Source organism: Eleginops maclovinus, chromosome 2 (genome assembly GCF_036324505.1).
Source record: "Eleginops maclovinus isolate JMC-PN-2008 ecotype Puerto Natales chromosome 2, JC_Emac_rtc_rv5, whole genome shotgun sequence".
NCBI lineage: Eukaryota > Metazoa > Chordata > Actinopteri > Perciformes > Eleginopidae > Eleginops > Eleginops maclovinus.
This window is the reverse complement of record NC_086350.1, coordinates 24,074,099-24,097,773: the sequence shown is the minus strand read 5'-3', so window position 1 is coordinate 24,097,773 and position 23,675 is coordinate 24,074,099. Positions and strand designations below refer to the sequence as shown.

General features: G+C 38.0%; 1 protein-coding gene across 1 annotated transcript in view; it reads right to left on the bottom strand.

Annotated features, from left to right (window-relative positions):
* spon1b (spondin 1b) overlaps positions 1-2,624 on the bottom strand; it is a 104,508-nt gene extending 101,884 nt beyond the window's left edge. The window contains exon 1 of the mRNA XM_063906705.1: positions 2,131-2,624. Coding sequence (XP_063762775.1) covers positions 2,131-2,356 — 226 coding nt within the window. The 5' untranslated portion in view covers positions 2,357-2,624. The remainder of the gene's footprint in view (positions 1-2,130) is intronic.
* Positions 2,625-23,675: the final 21,051 nt, after the last annotated feature.

Sequence of the window (23,675 nt, the reverse complement as noted above, 5' to 3'; positions counted from 1 at the left end):
TGGAAACATAAACATATGAACAATCATTTTAATACATCCAAAGTATACAAAAGCTGAAGTATTGATTTCAATGATATGACATGAGATATTTTACTCAAATTTAACTGTGTGCTTAAAGCAGTGTCAGTGGATGATGCGAGGGAAACACACACAACATTTGTGGAGGATGTGAAAATACTGTAGATGTATCTCACACTAGAAAATCTTTTGCAGGGAGTTTTTCGCAGGGCACATCTAAGGAGAAGATCCATGATACATCTGGTAGGATTCATATTTGGATCACCCATGTGTCCTATCTATTGCCAAAAGTGGAATAATCTTGAGTATTACAGTATATGGGGATGAGGTGAACCTTGAATTCCATCCATATTGTTGAGGTCAGTGTCAACACTATAGCATGTCACGTCTTGTGAAATTACCCCATCCTATTAGTGGAGATATTTTTATTTGAATACTATTTGGATTTAAAAGCAGAGAAAGTGTTAAACTGCTATAAACTCCCCAAGAAAGCCAGAGTAAGTACGGCCACTGTAGTCCATTTTGAGATTATTGTACTTAACTTAGGTATAGCTAATGTATACTTGTACTCCATTACAATTTGGAAGCAAAGATTGTACTTTTCACTCCACTTCTTCAATTTCACAAAATGAGTTAATTTGCAGGTTCCCATTATTAATTTTAAAAAATCTAATCAAGTAATGAATCATTGTATTATATTATGTATCAATAACTGGTAGTAAAAAAAGTCATTAAAGTTAGTTCCACCTTTAACAGCTGCAAAAAAAAAAAGTCCATTCATTAATTATGATCTAGTGGTAGAATATAAACTATTCCGAAAATGTACTTTATTGATTATGAGTACTTTAAGTGTGGTACTTGATGTCTTTTTGATGGTAATCTTCTTTATATAAGTAAAATGTTGGATGCCAGTCTTAAACTTGTAACAGAGTGTTTCCACACTTTGGTTTTACTACTCTCATTAAACACAGTATTGTGTGAGGAGAGGAAATGAATGCAGGTTGGTCCTTAAAAAGTAGCCTTCATAACACAACCCTCCACTATAAATACAATGCAAAACAAGTGTAGCTTCTTTCATTATTTAATACTCAAATGTTATTGATGAAACAATATTCAACTTTGATTTACTTTTGGTTATTGCTAATTAGATGTTAACTGTCTAATTTAGCATCAAGTAAATGTTTTTTGTGTCTTTTTTATCCATTTTGTGACATCATTCCTAATTTACAGTATATACACTTCACTGAAACGCGTCATCTGATTGCCCTTGACCTTATCTTTTTCGCACCATCTATTCATTTAGTTCCTGTTTTGGCATGGAGCATTTACATTCCTCATGGATTGATTTTCATACCTTGTACCAGTAACAAATGTTAAGACCTCCTGCGAGAATAACAATGTGAAAGAGGAAAGGGTGGGAAGAGACTAAGTGCAATTACTCAAGTACTGTAGTTGAGTAAAATTTTGAGGTACTTGTACTTTACTTGAGTATTTCCATTTTATGCTACTTTGTACTTCACTCAAATTCAGAGGTGTATTGTGTACTTTCTCTCCATTACATTTATTTGACACCTTTAGTTACTTTACAGATCTGGATTAATGATGGTAAACATAATTACCCTTAAATCAGACTTTAGTTCACCTGGAGTAAATTCAGCAGCTACCCTGCAGTATACAAAGCCATTCAAACTAGCTGCACCTTTACCAGCTCTGAGAACACTTTAATGATCAATAATTATAAAACATATCAGAGATATTATTCTGAAATGGACCAATCAAACAATGACTACTTTTACTTGTGGTAGGCTACTTTAAGTATATGTTGATGCTAATATGTACTTTTACTTGGGTAACCTTTCAAATGCAGGACTTATACTTGTAACAGAGTATTCTTACAATCTGAGTACTTCTCCCACATCTGGAAAGAGGAAGCAGATTAACTGGAGGTACTTCGATAGAATGGCTATTAATTGCAACATTAGGTGGTTAGACATAGTTAAGGTTTGTGGAAATATAATAAAATAAATAATACATTTGGAATACATATACCCTGTTTTACAACTTGCAAAACACTCCACAAGTTTACGCACTGATTGCGCAGAAGGACTGTACCTCTGTAGGTGCTGCTAGGCAGGTAGGACTCCGGGTCCCCCTCAACTCGGAGCCTGAACTCATGGTGCCCATCCTTCCGGGTCCCCTGGGTCTGTGCCCGGAGGATCCGCCCGCAGTACCCGTCCGACCTGCCTCCAGAGGGCTCCTCCACGAAAGCAACGGCGTTGCAAACCGAACTCGTTACGAAATAGTACTGCAAAAACAGCAGATGTAGATACATTCCCATTTCGGAGCCCGCTGTGTGGAGTTTGATACAAAATAAGTGGACAGGCAGCTTCAGCCCTTTTCCAGAAGAACTCCCACCAAACTGCAGCAGCGTCACGGTCAGTGTTAAAGGTGAAGGGAAGGAGACGAGTCCATCCTGAACTGGAGAGGAAGAACGCGTCCGGGGTGCACTACGGTGGAGCGGTGCAGAGAGAAGAGTGGATCTGCTGCTGTTCCAGGATCAGTGTGTGGGGGTATATAGAGAGTCTGGGAGCAGCAGGGATGGAGGGGAGGGGGGGCGCCTATTAACGGAGGCGCGGCTGTCTCCTTGACTAGACTGGAGCGAGGGAATGACCAAACTGGAGCCCCGCGCTGTAAGAGCCAGCCCTCCCCTCATACACAAACAACCGGGCTGGGAGGATTACTTTAAAACATGTAATCTGTTAAAATAACTAGTTACAAATGACATCAGTAACTTAATCTGAGGATCAAAATATAAAAGTAATATAACCTGATTGCTTTCCGTTACTTTTGGATTACGTCAATATGCACATAAAGAAATGTAATAGTAACAATAAGATGTGTTTTACGTAAGTGTATGTAACAATGTAACCTTAGAAAACAACAAACCGAGATATTTCATATGTAGTAATAGTTATAGTGTACAAATGTTGTTTAAGCCTAATACATTATTCAAAAGCAAACTGTGTTTTGGTTTAATAAATCAGTTGTCCATCTACTGCATTAAAAAAGAAATGTATTAACAATGAAATAGAATTAAAGTAGCTTTAATATAAACCATAAAGAAAATTCACTCAGTAAGTCTACCTATATTATCAAAGGTTTTATTTGCCATGCACAGCAGATACAGCGTATATGTTGGCAATGACAATCTTATAGCCCAGGCTCCTCCAACAACTCAACATACATGGTGCAAATAAGATGAATAAAATAATGCAAATATTATATTTTAATCTTTATTTCCAAGTGTAGTGTAGTCCTGCTAGAAAAACAGTAATCTGACTTTATCTCAATCTTAATTGTATTACTTCTGACTACTTTTTGAATGTAATTGTAATCGAATACAGTTACCTTGATTTGTATCCTAATTACATATATGGTTGCATGAAGTCCGTTACTCCTTGTCTGTGTGGAACTCACACACACAAATGTTCTGCCTGCTGTTAAAAAAGACCGCAAATGTAAACAACAGAGGTTTATAGAAACTAGGTACATTTACTTTAAGTACTGTACTTAAGAGGACTTTTGAGATACTTGTACTTTACTTGAGTATTTAAATGTTATGCTACTATGTACTTTTACTCCACTACTTTGATTTATTGTGTATTGTGTACTTTCTCTCCATTACATTTATTTGACACCTTTTTTCATACCTTGTACCAGTAACAAATGTTAAGACCTCCTGCGAGAATAACAATGTGAAAGAGGAAAGGGTGGGAAGAGACTAAGTGCAATTACTCAAGTACTGTAGTTGAGTAAAATTTTGAGGTACTTGTACTTTACTTGAGTATTTCCATTTTATGCTACTTTGTACTTCACTCAAATTCAGAGGTGTATTGTGTACTTTCTCTCCATTACATTTATTTGACACCTTTAGTTACTTTACAGATCTGGATTAATGATGGTAAACATAATTACCCTTAAATCAGACTTTAGTTCACCTGGAGTAAATTCAGCAGCTACCCTGCAGTATACAAAGCCATTCAAACTAGCTGCACCTTTACCAGCTCTGAGAACACTTTAATGATCAATAATTATAAAACATATCAGAGATATTATTCTGAAATGGACCAATCTGCAGAATAAGTATGTTGACTTTTTGTGGTTATGGTATATTTTTATGCTAATACTATTGCACTTTTACTAGTGCACAATTTTGAATGCAGGAGTTTTAATTGTAACAGAGTATTAATACTCACTGGTACTTCTACTTTTAAGTACAACATCAGAGTACTTTTCCCAACTCTGGTCAATAACTTTGTTCCATCATTTGTGTAATAATTAAGCATTATCCGAGTGTTTTATTATCAAATGAGCGATGAATATTACTTAAAAAATGAGCAGAGTGTACTGTTTGATGCTATTACACATATGAAGCAAATACTGAAGTACTTTCTAGATCCAAGTCACACAAGGACACCTGAACAGAATACAGTTATATCTTTCATAAATTCAGCAAGGAACTTCAAATGTTAATAAATGCTCCTCAGTGATTCGAAAACATCTTAAAAGATATGTTCATTTTGAGCACTAGTTTCTTTATTTCATCGTTTTCTTGAGGATTACATATTTTGCTGAATGGACGTCTGGTTTACATAATTCACTCCCATCTCCTCACACGTCGTAAAGAAAAGACTTTCAGAAGGTATACAGTAGCTGCATTTACAATAGGAGTTGGTGTTCTGGCCACTAGATGTCGCCAGAGTATCTTTGTACTCAGACTTCCTCTAGCCACTTAATAAACTTGTCACTCTCCTCATTACCGCAGCTTTTTATTCTCTCATCTCCTCAAGTTTATTATAGTGTAGACAACTGTAGGAGGGATTATGGAAATATAGGGTTTAAAGGTTTCATATTTAATGGGAAAGTTTTTGATTGAAGCAAAAAGATTAAGTTAGTGAACAAAAAAGTTTGATCCATTTCCTTTTTTGCAATCTTTTTTGTAATCCTCTTATTATGCTGTCTGATTTTGACTTTGACCTTGTATATTTGAAGGACTACAATCAAATGAAATTGAATGTGTGTGTGTGTGTGTGTGTGTGTGTGTGTGTGTGTGTGTGTGTGTGTGTGTGTGTGTGTGTGTGTGTGTGTGTGTGTGTGTGTGTGTGTGCAAATAATAAATCTTCATGGAAATGAGTGGTCTAAAACACTTTTACAACATTGACTCTGTTGCTTTTTGTCAAGATGCAAAAAGTGTGTGTGTGTGTGTGTGTGTGTGTGTGTGTGTGTGTGTGTGTGTGTGTGTGTGTGTATATCTCAAATGCATATAAGTCTAATGTATGACTTCCTTTATGTGTACAGTAAGATTCCCTCCACACTAATGAGTGCTGTACAATTCAAAATAGATGCTATAATATGTTCTGAACATATTATATTCTTTCCATACTATGCTTTGTTGCAAACATAATTAAAAGTAGATATGTGGGGGAACAATGTTCAGCTGATCTAACAGAGATGATATAATACAACAGTATAACAAAACACTTGACAGCAGATGCAGCTGTTGCCACGTCAAAATTAATGGACGTCGCAAGTGTGTGTGTGTGTGTGTGTGTGTGTGTGTGTGTGTGTGTGTGTGTGTGTGTGTGTGTGTGTGTGTGTGTATCTGTGTGTGTGTGTGTGTGTGTGTGTGTGTGTGTGTGTGTGTGTGTGTGTGTGTGTGTGTGTGTGTGTGTGTGTGTGTGTGTGTGTGTGTGTGTGTGTGTGTGTGTGTGTGTGTGTGTGCGCGTGTGTGTTTCTAACGCTGAAATGAAAGCACTTCTCAGAGCTGGAGATGGTTAAAGTAAACAGTATCAGCCTGGATGTCTCTGTGGGATGGATACCATCTGGAGCAACTCTTTATTATAAACTGTGTGACGAATGCCTGATGTCTGCAGCATACCCTTTCCTGAGATGTGGAGTCCAAATAAACCCACGGACCTTTCTGGAAAATCTGTTTGCACATCAGCCACTAACATCCCTGGATTCAAACATCAAAACAAACTATTATTCAGTTTGAGGAAGCCAGCATTGGTTTAGTCTGTCTTCTGAACATCATGCAATATGGTCATTAGTAGATTCATCATCATCATTCAAAATGTATGTCAGGGACTTGTTTTACATTATATCTTTTTATACAATATTTACTTGTCAACATATATGTTAAAACAAGCATGAATTTGCAATAGCTGTATTCCCACCTATGATTCCCACACACATCACAAACACTCTCTTCATGGTGTCTCCCACAAGAGTTCTTGGCCCAATTCCAAACTGACCCCTTCACCCTGGAGTCCTGTGATGAGTGAACTCGGTCTGCAGTCACACACTCAGCATAGTGAGGCTCCTTCTTTAAGGTGGATGGTGTGAATACAGCAAGCTTTGAGACAAACTCCCCTCTATCTGACAGAAACAGGAAATGCCGTAACTCGTCACATCAATTTTCCATCAGCATTTCTCAGTGTAAAGGAACCCAAACAATATGGTTCATGTATTTGTTAAATTGCTTTTGTTATTTTTCATGAACAAGGATGTGCTTTTATTTTGAAGAGACAAGGAACGGAAGTTGAGCAGAAAGACGTTAACAGAAAGACGTTAAAGAAAAGTACGGTAACACGGAGAAACGGTGCAGTAACACGACATAACGGGAGAGTATAACGGAGTTTAGCTCCAGTCGAGAGGGAAACAAGGTAACTGCATCTGTGTGTGTCTAATTGTCAAATAATTTGGAGTTTATTTGTGTATTTGTTAACTTTTCAGTGCTAACAGAGTTTAGCTTAATGTGTCTAATGTGTATCATTTTGTCTTCTGTTTAATTTCTACCTAGCTCTTACGTTGGTCAATGCAGTAATATTGGAAACGGAATAAACTACATTAAACCATCAGTCCAGGCTTGTATTAATTCGATTGGGATGCTACACTCAGACATATAACACATAAAATAAGCGTGACAGAGTTTCATTTTATTTCCATTTTTAAATGTGATGTTTATGAGCTGCTTTTTTTTTTGTAGAAGTCTCTGTTAAAGGTCCCCTAATATGCAAAATGCACTTTTTGCTGTGTTTTATACATAAATATGTGTCCCCGGTGTGTAAGGAGACTCACAAAGTGTCAGAAAATACAACGCTCTCTCTTTTCCTTCTTACCCACGAGGGTACAAACGAGCTGATCCAGATTTGCTGCCGATATGACGTACTTGCGAAGCCCCGAAACCCGTAAAGTGCGAAAAAGGTTCACTTCATTTTCCCGATGTGAACCGTAAAATAACTGCCCCTATTTTTCTTTCAACTCTGCTGTTTTTGTAAAGTAGTTTTGTAATGCAGATTAAACATTGTTTATTGAAATATGAAGTCTCATAGTAATTAAAGGAACATGTTTACGTACTGTAACTGCATGCTCAAGCACTGCTTTCAGACATCCACTCAGCTCATATGCCTCACTGGTCAAGGGGCTTTACTAACTCTATGGGCACATTGGTGCCTTCCGTGCTAAAACAATTCAAACCCAATATTCACTCTCACTTCTTCTCTGAGATACTTTGAAGGTTTTAGGGCACATGTGTATGTCGTAAAAGATTTGAATACAGAAACATTGAACATATTTCAATCTGTATTTATAAAATCAGACTGTAGAGTAGATTGATATGTTCAAATGATGATCGATAGTCTAATAATTGCAATATTAAGTAAAGAGTACATGATGACTTGTTCAGGACTTGAAAAAGATTGGGACTTGGACCTGGACTCGACTTGGCTTTGATGTGACTCGGACTTGGACTCGACTTGCCCTTCTCTGTCTTTACTTGGGACTTGACTTAGAGTTGACTGCTAAGACTTGGGACTGACCTATGACTTGCCAAACAGTGACTTGGCCCCCCTTCTGATATCACCATGATAGATTTAAATCCTGGTTTTCTATCTTTGAACTCTTGTGTGCTGTTCTTCGTGATCAGGAAGTACTGTACTGTACACAAAACAACACAAGAGTGTTAGGGTTGTGGTCGAATTGTCAGTCTAGCTTAGGAAGGTTCCTAACGGAGTGAAATGACTTAGAAGTCCCTCAGTGGCAGCCATGATAAGAGTTGTTCGAATTCTCTAGATGATAGGAAAGAAGCTCTAAAACTTCCTTTATAACCTCCTTTAGCTTAGGAAACACTGGACCTTGATTGGTTGGTAATTTATATTGAGATTATCATTATGTCCTTCCAGTCAGATATTTGGCGTCACTAGTTAATCAGATATGATTTGCCAAACTCGTACGTGTTATCCTCGTTGACCCTTGGATTTTCTAAATTTTAAGATAAAATGAAATAAATGATCTGACTGATTTGTCTTTAACTTTGGAAATAATCCTAAACAATGCATTGTATTAAAGCCTACTGTATATCAAAGCAGTTTGTGTAGACATTTTTGAAATACATCACTTTCATTGGACATCAAAGTAGGCCAATATGTCTAAATATAAAATCTGATCAAATCCAACGGCAGAAAGTCCTATCACAGCAGGACACTTTCAAAGTAGTTAAGGGAGGTTATTGCCCTTTGAACTTGAGTTTCAAATGACTTTCCCAACTGTAGTTTATGATATATGCTTGCTTTTTACATTACCCATTAAACAGCAGAGGGCTCAGAGCCAGAAAGCCCTCAGAGACAAATGAGATCTATACATCAAAAAAAAGTCCTTAATGAAATCCACTGTTCTGATACTAAAAGAACATTGGCCAAAGTAGTATTGAATGGAAAAAATAGAAAGCAGGGAAAGTTGTACTTTGAGTTTATTATCTCTCTTGCATAGACCTATTTGAAATGTCATATGTCCTTTTGTCTTCAAGGTGAACCAGCAAAGTATTTTTTTCTATTTTCTGTCCAAGGGACATCCAGGCTAATGATCACTTCTCGAATCACTGCAAAGAGAACTGAGAGAAGGTACACTCAATCCTGAATACCAAACATAATTAATATTAGGATAAGATAAGATGTTAATCCCCGTGGGGAAATTCAGGAGTTTAAGCAGCAACAGATTGAGAATGAGAAGCAGGACAGTACAGATTCACACAAGGATAATAAATTCAAAGATAAACTACAATTATATACAGTAACTGTTAAAACAGAAAAATAATTAAATGAACAAATAAACATTTTTGAGGGTATATGAATGGTTTGGGCACACGCCATACAGGATATCAACCGCAAACCCTAACTCGCATTGAAACAGCAGGTGAATTTGCAACTGCTAATTCATTTAATATGCCAAGGGATACAAACCGGCCCCCATAAAGAGCAATGAAGCACATTTTTGTTGTGGCCAAATGGTGGTACTACCCTTCTGCTCTAGTCCGTTACATCATTGGAACAAAGAGACATTTTCCCATTGACTTATATTGGGAAAGATACGTCTGTAAATTAGCATATACTTTTTTGAACTGAATGACCTACCCAGTAGGTACACCGACTTATGTGACCCATATTTTAATTAGCAGGGTCTTACATTTGAAAAAGCGCTAAAAGACTAATCCAGACTTTTTACCTCTCCTTTCAGTTGATTGTACCAAGACCTGGCAGATAGCAAAAAGGCTTAAGGAAAACTCATGTTTGCATGCATGCCCAAGGCCTTGATGATCCCAGTACTTATGGATTCCACAGTCGCTCCATTTTGGGCTTCATGCACCACTGAGGCACTCAGCCTCAACGATGTATGCAGCTCTGTTGATACATCAGTGGGTACAAACCATGACTTGCAAAACTGTATCACCAAAGAAATCAAGCATTCTAAAGCAAAATGGTTGTGTTTAACCTAATATGATCCACTTTTAAAGCAATGATTGCACTGCTGTTCTACTGTAGAACTGTAGGAGTTGCAACCGTGCTGCAGCGTGCTGACTGATAAGTCAGAAATGACAATGAAATAAATTATATGGAAATGATTTGGTGTTGCCTCCTTGCAAACAAGATTGAATTATTGAAATCTGTGGAATGGAGACAGATGATGAAATGCCCATGACATCCCGGAAGGTTCCACTGAGAAGACATTATTCAGTTCCTTTTTTTTAGCCGTCTCTTTTCACTGGAAAGAAACTCTGGTCCGGTGGAAATCATTTACCTAAAAGATTGCCGTGCGGCAGTGCGTCTGTGGACAAATTATAGCAACTCAACATCTTTTACGAAAATGTCAGTCTGTTGCACTCATACCAAATTATTATAAAATATGAAGCATAATTTACATATCTCTGGAAGCAAAATGAATCATTCATGAAAAATTGGTGGAGATATAAGAGTATGAAAGCACTTCTACGGATATTACTTTCCTACAGTCCCAATGCATGGACATCTCTGTTCCATTTCAAAACCCTCGCTGCCCTGACACTCACCACAAATATCTGTCTCTGTCAATCAAATTTAACAAGCTTCAGATGGAGGGACTGGCAGGGGTGCGGGTAAGGAGGGGTTACTGGAAGCTATCAGAATGAAACAGAAAAAATATTGAAAGTAGTAAGATCAGAGGAGTGACAGAAAGAACTGAAATGAAGTAACAGCAGGTAGAGCAGTTTATGAAAACTGTGTACATTATGTGTCTTTAACAAATGTCGTACTTCAGGGTGTAATGCCAGGAGCCAAGTACAACCCAATCGAGTCACTTTATAGAAATAGAATAAATGCTAATTGGGGGAAAATAATAACCTAACTCACTGTTATAATAAAAGAGAAATGGACTGTTTCAAAGTTATTTGAATTCATCAACTGATCATTCAGCCCTCTGTATTAACAGCAGGATGGAATAGTTGAGGTGACTTTACGAGGAAGAGCAGACAACCAGCTTCTCTATGTCCTGTCTGCTGCACGTTTACCTCCAAATTAGGGTTATCTGCACTCTTAATGTATTCTGCTTGAATGTGATTCCTCCATTTTTTCCTGTTATTCCTCTTTCTCATCCTCTTCCTGATATTGCCTCCCACTTCTGTCAAAACGCTCTTATCAGCCAAACACCAACAGTGTGTCTATACAAATGGCAAAGTTGGTCAGTGGGTCAATCTTTCCGATTGTTGTTCTGGACTGAAATATCTTAACTATTGTTGGATGGATCGTCATCAAATAATTGGGGTGAATCCTGAAAATATAGATGCTGCCTTGACTTTTTAATCAAAAGCCACCCTTATCCATGCACGTGAATGAGGCAAAGGCAAATATAAAAAATGCTTAGCTAAGAGTAAACATTACATGAGCTAAACATAAGCATTAGCATTGTAGTTGTGAACAGGCAGCATGTAGCTTAAGGCGCACCACCATGCCTATGTGAGTCTATTTGTGTCTCCCTTTAAACAAATGCTAAAGTAAGCATGCTAACTAGCTCATAATGGCAATAATGCTGATATTTAGGAGGTGTATGCTTATGCTGATTATCACCAGGTTAATCATTTAAATGTTCTATGCCAGCACTCTAACATCGCCAATTGGCATTAAGCTTATAGTGCAGCCGAGGCTGACCAAAATGTCATTAGCTATGCAGTCATTTAATAATAAACCAAAATATTGGACAAATTGCTATTTAAAAAACTTGAGTTTGGCAAAAGCTATTGAGAGATTTCACTTAAACCCACAAAAGTCTACACTACATCAGCACATATAATCATAAAACGTTCAATTTTAATTCCTGTGTATATTCTAAAAGTTTCACTCAGATGGGTTTATCCATGTACCCATGTCCATTCACTCTGGATTTATTTTCGTGCACGGCTTGTGCGCTGACAAAAGTGCTGCTGAGGTCTTCTAGAGGGAACTGACATGACAAACAAAATGAAAAGTTCATGACACCGTATTCTAGTCCAGAAAATCCAGTGCGTACCTCATCAGCAGAACTAAAAGTGACACATACAAATTAATACACACACACACACACACACACACACACACACACACACACACACACACACACACACACACACACACACACACACACACACACACATATACACAGAACCATTCATGTTGATGCACTCTCATATTAAAGCTCCTTTTTTCTCTCTTCCTCTCTCACACTATACACACACAAGTAAGTTTGCCATCCACATCTCATAAAAAAGCCATGTTGCATTTCTTTTGCTTGGTCAGGATTTTATAATCTACATATCCTTGAAAAGTTAATGTAAATATTTTGCAAATGAACAGCAGATAATTGATTTTTAAGGGATTCAATGTAATGTGTGTAATCAATGATTTCACAATCCACTGTTCCAGGAATAGCAAAAAATGTCCTCAGTCTGGCGGGATGAATGTAAAACAGATGGCAAAACAAGAAGTTGCGAGAACACACAGAAGCAGAAACTTCAACAGAATTTTTTTTTGTGGAAGTCTCTGAAGAACATACTGCAAATATCACAGCTAGATACGCATCAGTGTTGATAGAGGTCCACACATGTGATTTGTGGTTTCTTATTACTGTCCTCCACCATAGCTTTCAAAGCCTAAAGGAAAGAAGAAAACACCCTTGGAATGGCAAATACGGGGAAATGGAGGAAAATTAAATGAATTTCTAAACCCTTTGTCCTCCACAAAAGTGAATGGCTGGGAATCCTCAACCACATCATTCTTCTGTCCTTGTCAGGGTTAGGGAGGAATGCGGACACGAGAGCAGTACAAAAACAAGGGAGGCGGATATATGGAAATAAACAAAAGGCAAGCGTTTATTCAATTAAGAGCTGGTACAACACACAACCAGCAGCAGCAGGCAAGATGAGCAAAAGGAGGAGTAACAAACAAAACTAGAACAAACCAGAAACACGTTAGGGCAGACAAAGGAAATCCAGAATTCAGACAACAGACCAGCAGCCAAGAACAGGGAAAAACTATGAGTATTCTCAAGACAAGACTCAGCTGGGGAGGGGAGATGAAACACAGGGGCAGCAGGTGAACACAATAAGACAATCAGGCACAGGAGGGAAAACACAGGAAGTAAGAAACCAGGTGAAAATAAATGTCAAAATAAAACAGGGAGCTAAACACGAAAACTAAGATCACAAAAAAAATGCAGTATTCCATTACAGATGTCATTTTTAGTCATATTTAAAGTATAAATTAATGTTCAATTACAAACGTACTATGTCATTTGATGTTTGTATGCTGTCTTATCAGTGCATCCTAAAATGGCTTACCTGAGCTTGGCCCTCCTTGGTTGGTCTCCTTGTTTTTCATGCAGGGCTCTATAATAACTCAGCATAGTTGAGGTGTTATTGTTGTTTCATAGTTCTTTTGGACATGCCAGTCACTTCACCTTTTAAAATACCAGAAATAAAAAAAAGAAGAAATGTGAACAAGGGATACGCTGTGTTGTCACATTTATTTACAGTATATTACGCTTGTTCTAATTACTATGTGCATACCTTGTTAAGGGAGATCATCTTGAAATGTCCCCAGACAGACGAAAATCTCCTCTTTCTTGTTACATCGCAAAAAAAGGAAGCTTGAATAGATTGCAAACAAACTTGCAATAAGGTCCCAAGTCCACAAAATGTGAGAGCCTGAGGGGGGATCAATTGTGTTTCACTGCCCATTATATCTCGAATCACAAGCCAAACCTGCGAACCATGTCCTAAACCAATCACATTGTAAGGCAGGCTCGTGAGGGCTTCGAACGTCACGCGAGTCACAGCCCGCATGTTCAATTCACCCAAAAACACAAATAGTTGATCATTAATATACTTTGATATATAAGATATACAGTATATATGTCTGAGTCGATTCTCAGCCAAAATGTTTATGCTTTTCTGGTTCTTTAGTAGATTGCTTCACGAAAAGTAAGCAGGTTAGGAAACCAAACTAAGTGATGTGTGTGTCTATGTAATCCACTGCGCTTCAGCCAACACACACCCACAGCCTCGACACATGTCAAATGACAACATCACTGTGTGCTACAGATATAAACAAACACTTTCAGAAGCGGAAATATAAAACCTGTGTGGAATAAGCCTTCTTAATCCCATCGTATTCACTTTCATATTGATTTCTGTTATGAACATCAGCTTATAGGAGCTGCTAGAAGGGTTTTACAACAGCTGTTGCCCCCATTTCTGTTAGTCTCACAAGGCAATTTATTGGCAGTCCTTCACCTTCAATAAAGGACAACTGTTTGCCACTGACAGCCCAGCATTGCCTACAGGTGATGTGTGCTTGTGGAGGCAGCAGGTGGTGGCTGACAATATGGCCTGCTGTTGTCTTGGCTAAAGCATGTTAGCAGAGGAAAAGAAACCAAACCTTTGCTATATTATTGAACTCCACCTTACCCTTACCCAAGTCTTGTAAAAATATATTACTTTTCATTTGTTTACACTAGTTAACCTGGGAAAGTTGTGGCTTTAGATTGTTTTGATTTTATCTTAGCACTTTATAGCCTAATTTGCACTCCAATGTGGTTCTAGGGAAGCTAATGTAGATTCTAAGTTGAAACCCTAAGGTATAGTTTTCCTCTCATCCAGTGAAATGACCTACCTTCGACTGAATGGATTGCCGCAGTACTTTTTCCTAGATTACAAATTATTATAATTTTTTTATGGCTTGGTATAGCTTCACAGTGGCCTTAGCTTGGCTGTAGACGAAGAAAAGGAAAAGAAAGTTAGCTCACAACAAACACATGATTTACTTAACCTACTTCAGTTCCTGCTTTCATTCATAAAATTCCTGTCTATGTAATACCATACACACTTAAGTTGAATTTAGCTTAAGTAAGCCATGGTGTTAAAGAAGTATTGTATACCTGGGTGGGTTTCATGTTCGAATAAGTTCCAGCCAATGTCCTCTCAGCTTACTATTTGTTTTTCCTAAATCATTTCGCAGCTTGCTGTGAACATGATTAATGCCATTGATTAAATCCCCCCAATTTTTTTGGGACTCTAAGGTGCAGCGCAGTAGTTAGATACTAGATACTATTATTTATTTATTTTTCATCTAAGTTGTATAGATCAATAAAGTCCTTAAAGATCCTATTTAAATCTTCACAAGTCTGTCTATGTGTGATGTTGAAAAAGTCTTTCTTGGAGCACATACTGGCTGTCCTTTATTACCTCTGTAAAGAGCCTCAGGCCCTCCAGGCTTACAGCAGTTACAAAACCTATATGGTTTTAAATTGCCTGGCAATGTCCCTAAACAAACTCCTCCGATTTGCTGCATGTATTATAATAAGTATCTGTAAATCCACCTGATACACTGCCGGAACTAATTGACCACTTTCTGTGGAAATGAAGCACCAAGGACAAACTGGAACCCCCTTATCTAATTTTCTGAAATATTTAGTGAGGCCTCAAGAACACATAGACAATGCTCTTTTGCAAACACACACACACACACACACACACACACACACACACACACACACACACACACACACACACACACACACACACACACACACACACACACACACACACACACACCTGCTAAAGCCCTATGGAGATTACAAGTCAAATCTTCTAAATTCTCTGGTGAGCAGACTTCCCTCATATGTATGTTAATGAATAACTGTCTCAGCAAAACACACCCTCAGCAGAGGCTCTGAATGAACCTCACTGTCCCAATAGACTCCTGATCCAAGATTAATATTATGTCAGCATTTATAACAAAAGAGTTTGTCAATTCGTACTGCCCGAGGCAATGTCTGGCTTTGTATGGTGATTTGGTGAATTATTGTGGATACGTAAGTTTGGTGAGATTTATTTTCATCATGACTAACACCTGACACTAAAATGTCAGTTGGGGCAAGAAACACAAGGGTCAAACAAATAAAGTTTTTAGGTTTAAACCTAAAACGAAAAAGTTTTCCCGTGAAATGTACGATTAGGCCTTTGATATTACATTAGACTTACTTCCTTGTCACTTCTAATCCTTCAATATTGTTTGATTACACTTACAGGTATGGGATAACGTCAGTATAATTTAGTCTTAAATGCCAAATGTCTCCTTAAATAGTGACAAGCACAGCAGGAGAAAAAAGAGAGCCAGGAAATTAAATCAGCGTAATTAAACGATCGTTTAAGAGCATTAAGAACCGTTAAGTAGGATGTTATTTACCCCCAAACCCCTTTAAAACTAAACCTTTGCCTTCACACATTGCGTTATATCCTGCTGCACAGCTGTTGAGTGCTGAATCACTTCAAAAGTTTCAAATTGTGCAAGTTTGACAAAGACTTAAATATCGGGTGCTACAGATGAATGTCTTTACTCTATCCCAAGACAAAATACTTCAGTATTGCCTAATACAGAGGCTTTTGCTTTTTTGTTTTTTCTAGCATGATTTCACAACACTGGTTATACAATAGCCAGAGCCAGGAAAATGACTGTTTTGTTGTTGTGATTAATGCAATTAATACAAAATGTGAGTACCTAACTTAATACATTGATACATTTAATTACAGGGTTTAGTTGTATACTTGATTCTGATTGGTCAATATGGACATTTCATAGGTTGTTCATTTTCGCTAATGGGCCGCTTATAAGGAAAACAGACTATTGCTAAGACTATTACTTTAGTAGGAGCATTTTATTTATTGAATGCTGTTGGGATGTTTAAAGCATTTCAACAGCAAAAAATGCTTGTAAAGCATACATTAAGTTGTGTCACTGTACTGATTTGTGATTTAACTTCTTGAGGGTGATTATTTGTGTACATTCAGGAAGTAATCAGAACAATATAACTTTTTCTAATTAAATTATTCCATGTTAGATCTATAAAAAGCACATTTCATGAGTAGATGGAGCTCCTGTTAAAAGTTTTCTCGCTCTGTCTCCGTCCCTACACTCTTCAGGGCCTCATGTAGTGCATCTGTCCCGCTTCATCCACATTAATGAGCTCCTCCTGCTGTAAGCTCTGATTTACACACTACATTGCTTAGAGCTGAGGCAGCACAATTATCGCCCATCTCCATCGTTTCTGCTCAATAAAACAAGGATAACACTACAAATACTCATCTCAACAGTATTTTATCCATTATGGAAAAAGAGGGAGTGAGACAGTGAAAGAGAAAAAAAAATGTCCGAGTTCATTATCCATTATGAATGACTACCTCAGTGCTCCTTTATATTCAAAATTATTTTTTTAGCAACACCGAGTGCTGATGCAGTAAAGGTGTATCGTGTGTCTGGAATAATGAAGGCCAGTCTTTTGAGGTAGTGCTGTCCTCTGTGTACGTGCTGTAAGCCCACTAAGCAGACTTTGTCATTAGGTGCAGCAGGAAAAAACCTCAAAAGTGTAATATGTCCCCTTTGAGAAAAATTGTTTCCATGGAGGAAAGAGTGAATCCCTTCACGTAATGCAGCCTTCGTCTTTCCGTGTCATTGTTGTCAGACAGTTTGTTAACTATGAATATTTGATTGATGATACTTTTAAACTCGACCTCTGTTACTACTGAACTTATCATTTGGAAAGCTTGTAATGTGAGTGCCTAGTCACTAGGTCACCTAGTGTATTACCTGCAGGGTACTAATCAAAGACTAGTTTAAAAAAAGCTGTGCACTGATTACAAAACCTTTCTGAAAGACTGATGATAGCAGAAATGTTGCATCAAACATGAAGTAGTTATTTGCATCTTATTAAGGAAGAGCGGACTGATTTTAGGGTTGAAAGTGGTGATGCATGTTAATGTCAGGAGTAATTCAAACATGGATGGTGCCCTTTTTGAATACCTTTTGCTACAGGACATGTGAACAATCAGTCCTTCATGAACCCTTAAGGATACAGTTGAAAACCTGTCAGGGATGACTGACAATTGTAAAACAGTCAGAGTGTTACGTTCCCTAATAGTCAATGGTAAAAGGGAAGTAACAAAATGTAAAATAACCAGGAGAGAAAAACGAAAGAGAAACTGATATGCACAATTGAAAGATATTGTTTAATTGACAAAAATTAAGAGAGCTCAATTAGGTCTCTTGCAGTAAGGCAAACACTGTGTAGGACACAACAAACAGTGACCACTTAAGGGACAAAGGTGTGGTTCACATCCAATGCCTTAAGAGAGGAGGCACCTCCATCGCACCTTCAGTATGCCCAAAGTGCGCAGTGCAGTGGCTCCTGATATGGTGTGACAATGCTTATTGGGTGTACAATGCAGGGGTAGTCACCATCCCCCACAAAGAAATACCCTGGAAATGGGTGTAGAGCGTCTTTGTAGATTACACGTTTTTTTAAGAACACATGTGTCATGGACAGAGCCCGGAAAACCCACGAAGGTTTGTAAAATAAGCCCATCCCATCACAGAAGAACTTCATATTTATGTAGTCCTGACCACTGGATCCTTATGCGTACCCGCCAATTGTGCCCAACATGGGCTGTTTTTGGTGTCCCCAGGCCTGTCTCCTCTTAGGCCCTAGACACCGCATCAAGGCCTCCAAGGAGTCAAGGCTGATCCAGTAATCCTTAAGCAGCACATTTTGAACCTACAGAAAGAATAAAATGTACAGAGGTCAATACCTTTATCCAGCAAACTGAACTGCACATAAGATACTTAGCCAAGAAATGTAACCAATGGTGAATATGGCACATTTACGTTATGGTCTCAAGTGCTCATGTAAATTAATGTGTATTATCCCTTCTTAAATAAATACAAATACAGAATCAAAAACACAAATTTCTCTTTCAAAATCATGCTTTTTGTATGCCTCTAAGGCTTATGTGTCTATGTTCCTGCTACAAGTAGTTTGTCAATTTTGGGTATCCAATTAAATAAACCTGCTACTACAACTATGTATAAATTAAACAGTCATAAATACCTCACGATGACGATAACAGCTTTTGGTCAGCAGCTGGTGCCACTGCCATATGGCGGTCTTCATTTATAAACCTCTTTGCACTATTCGCTCTCTCACCTTCTCTTTCGTTGTTGAGATTGAAATCAGAGGTGTTCCTTATATAGCTGAATGCCAGGTCCCTGATGATTTGTTAATTGCTTAGATTGGAAATGTGCTGCAGGTGTTTTGTCCAAGAGGTGTGAGTTGATGATTTATCATGTCATTGATTAGCTTTGTGTGTGTGTGTGTGTGTGTGTGTGTTTGTGTTTGTGTTTGTGTGTGTGTGTGTGTGTGTGTGTGTGTGTGTGTGTGTGTGTGTGTGTGTGTGTGTGTGTGTGTGTGTGTGTGTGTGTGTGTGTGTGTGTGTGTGTGTGTGTGTGTGTGTGTGTGTGCATGTGTGTATATCTCAAATGCATATAAGTCTAATGTATGACTTCCTTTATGTGTACAGTAAGATTCCCTCCACACTAATGAGTGCTGTACAATTCAAACAAGATGCTATAATATGTTCTGAACATATTATATTCTTTCCATACTATGCTTTGTTGCAAACATAATTAAAAGTAGATATGTGGGGGAACAATGTTCAGCTGATCTAACAGAGATGATATAATACAACAGTATAACAAAACACTTGACAGCAGATGCAGCTGTTGCCACGTCAAAATTAATGGACGTCGCTTCAAAATGACCACTCCGTGAGGAAAGGAATCAAGGAGGTGCAAACTGGTAAATGAGAAAGTGCTATAATTTGTCGAATTTTTCTACGTGAATAAATTAGCAGGGAGCTCTTGGCATTTGTTCACAAATTAGTTAAATAATGGACAGCAGAAGAAAAATATTAACTGTTTATGGCTTGGAGTCACATATGTTTTATTCTAGACCAAATGTTAAAAGGCAATTTATCATTGCCAGTCGTGCATTACTGGCATTTCAATGTTAGGTGCTCAATTTTACAAGGTGTTATCTGTTGATTAAACAAAAACCAAACAAAAAGAATATCCATTTTTAAATATATCCTTGATTCATTGCATTTTGCAAATAACAAATACTTTGCAAAAGAAAGGTGGATCTTTTCTTTTAGGCGGGAGCATGGATGTATAAAGAGAACCAGATACAGCGTTGGAGATGGCGCTGCTCATTTTTATGAAAGTTGCTCAGTGGCGCATGAAAGCAAAATGGACTGACTCTCGAGAACAAAAATGTACCCAAATCTGGGTCGGTAGAGTATGCTCACTCACGTTTTGCTTAAGCCCATCCTCCAATCTGGAGGGCCACTTGCAGCCTCAGCTTACTCAAATTAATGGAGAGGGAAATAAACTCTAATCTGATAATTTAGATGAGGACTCGTCTAATGTTTGCACTGGGTACTAGGTTTAGTTAAAAATATATATAAATTATATGCTGATTTACAAACGTCTCTTTCCCAATGTTTGTCAACGGAAAAAAGCATTTTTGGGCCCAATAGAGCGGTGCAGTGATGACGTATTGTTGTAGGCACGTCTCCGGATGATGACAACATGTTTATGATATTTTACATGTTTTGTTCAGAAAGTTAATCTCCACAGACCTTGTTTCAGGATTCAAACCACAAACATATTCATAAAGCAATTGACTCTGTAACAAGGTAACCGTAAGGGGTTAAAGGTCCTGTATTAAACTATATTTGAACAATATATTGCAGGCCATATCTATACAAAACATTTCTGTGAAGCGTTTTGCTCCAAATACCAAAGAGATCCCCCATTGTAGCATGCGTCATCCCCCTCTATTTCAGCCCTGTTCCAAAAGTGCTGATTTTGTGTCTGTAGCTTTAAATGGAAATTAACTACTGATGGCCACGCCCCTTTGGAGCATCTGCATGCAAGCAGTGAGCTCTGTAAAGAGTGAAGTATTAGTATGCCTACTAGCAGAAACGCTGGTGTGATTAAACGCCATATTATGTTCCAAAGCACATCAACCATTATTTCTTAAACAGTATGGAGCTCAAACATTTCTCTCTCGTGGGTTTACCACAAGGACAGGACCTTTTATATCCGTCTTATCTACACATATTCTCTCCAGTACAGCGTTTGCTCTGAGTGTTAGTGATCCTTGCTAATGTAAACACACACGATATTACTTCCAAAACACGTTGCGCATTGTTTCTGATACAGCACATAGCTCGACATGTTCTTTCTTCAGTGTTTACCGCTAGAACAGTGCCATTATACAGTATGTTTACATGTATAAAAAATGTACTCTAAGTCCCTCCTGCAGACATCCTGCTGAATACTAGGACACACAGCTTCGGGTAAGAAGGTGGGCGGAGGCTTACCATGGCTGGTTGTTGCTAATGTTGTGCAAAACCACAAATGATGCCAAAGATTAACTTAATCTCATGTATGAACTGAAAGCTAACTCTCCCATTCTTTAAGCGGCTTTCACATACTTGGATCAGGAGGCAAAGAGAGACAACCTTTTTTGCTGACATTTTCTGAGTCTTTTAACACACAGGAGAGACATCTATACATGTATGTATTAAAGACATTAAAAAGTGCATTTTGCATAATAGGGGACCTTAAATGTAAAAGTCTTTTTGGGGTTTTAGGAAACTTGCACCACTGTTTGGCCATAGCAAACATTTGCTTCAACGCCCGGCTCACTTCCTTGGGGCTTGGGTAAAAGGTACGACTTGACTTTCTTCCCAACAATTATACTGGTACAGGACATCTTCAAGACTTTGCAGTGTTTGGTGGGCAAAATAGGAATTTCCTTCTTGCCTTAAACTTTTCCCAGACAGCAGGTTTTAAGAACTTGAAGACCGGCAAGCCCATTAAACTTAGTTTATTCAATAGCTGTTCCCTTAGCTGAGGATCAATGGCAGGAAAATTCCCATGCCATATTTATCCAAAATTCTCCAGCTGCAATCGTAAATAGCCTTAACTGCTGAATATCAAGCTACTTATACATCATGCTACTAAGATGATACTGACTGGCATAACAGAATATATTTTGCTCTAAATCCATCGATCAGATATTTTCTTTGGACTTCCCCATGCACAGGCTGATTAATTTAAATCTCTTGCAGCCCATATCCTAACCTCCTTTCGGAAGTGCTTTAACTCAATCACTTTCTCTTCCTCCCTTTCCACCAAAATGGAATAAATATATTTGTAAATTAAACTTATGTAGTACAACATAATCCCAGGTAGGGAGCAGCTCTTATATCTTTCTTCATAATACCAAATAAAGGTCTCGGTTGATGTATAATGCTCCCTTAAAAGCCTCTGGAAACTAGTCACCATAAAGTCATCCACCTGCAGTAAAAGTGAAAGATGCTACCTTTTTCCTCAATAGTAAGTTATAAAAAGACAGACGCACATAAAAGCATCTGCAGGTTAACAAAAAGTGATCTCACAACAGGAGAATGTGGGAGCTGGTTCTAGGCTTTGACCTTAATGTATAATAACTCAAGAGCAGTGTTGGGTGTTAGGCGTTACAAAAGTAACAGAGTTTCAATAATGTATTACTTTTTGCTGTAACGCAGTAATATAACGCATTACTAATGATATGATACGCACGTTACAATTTGTTTTCTTTATTTTTTTTTTAAAGAATTCACCAATATTGCGAGACAATCCGACGCCAGAGAAACAATTGTGTGGGTAGAATAATAACTCAGTAAGCCTGTTTAATATTGGTTAAGATGGCTGCAGAAACAGATTAGAATTTTGCGAGATGCAGGCTCGCTATGGAAATCTGCAGGCTCTGAGAAAAGAGAAAATGCAGAAGACTAAAGGGCAGGCAGGCCAACGCAACAGCAGGTCACTTTCTATCTGGGTCCCCTGCTTGAACCCCAAGAAGTTCAGAGACTTGTGGCGGGGTGTTGAAGATATGAATCCTCTGTCAACTGATGAATCGCCGGCTTTTAGAAAGCTTGTCAGCCAAATCCCCGTTAACACACCAATGACCAGGTGAGCTAACGTTGCCGTAGAGACTCGTTCATATACAGCAGGTCACAGGGCCGTGCAGAGGCTCCACTAACATGTTATTAATAACACACAGAGACGTGATGTTACCAGTATCACATATTACTCAGCCCACTTAAACGGAGCACACGTTTAATTTCCAGCATGAGTTTAATATCTAGCTATCTTCTGAAATTTCAGCATGTACTGCCAGATAAAAAGGTGGTGTACACTTCTAATGCATTTTTGGGGGCATATTTTACATACGTACACATGCATGTGGACATACTTTGACTCCATGAACTTACATGTTCACGTTCAAAGGGTCGATTCATAATCTCCAAGATGACTTTCCTATAGTCCAGTGGTGCTGGCATTGCCCTTACATGTAATTGGATTTCAGGGAAATTAAAAGTACACACACGGTGCTAATAGTAAAATGCAATCAGTGTAAGAGATGATTTGAAGGGACATTTATTTTGCAAGTGATGATGCCGTGTTTTAGATTAGGCTGTCTCGTTAAAAACCACTCATGAAAATCAGTTTTGACTTGAAGGTGCCGTGTTTGAGAATTTTACGGGAGCCACACTTGGATATGATAACCTTGTAAATTACTTTCCCAATCATGCACAGCATTTCTAAAGTACTATACTGTCACAGACTCAGACAACAGAGCAACAGTGAAAATTATTCATGGGGAACCAACATATGGAGGAAAACTCCTTCTTTTTGATGGTGTTTTTGAAGACAGATTAGAAATGGAGGGGGGTTAAGATAAGATAAGAATTACTTTATTGATCCCAGACTGGGAAATGTTTGTGTTGCAGCAGCATAATACAATACAAAAGTCATTGCACATAGTAGAACATTAAATAAAAAATAAGAAACAAACAATTCTAAAGTATG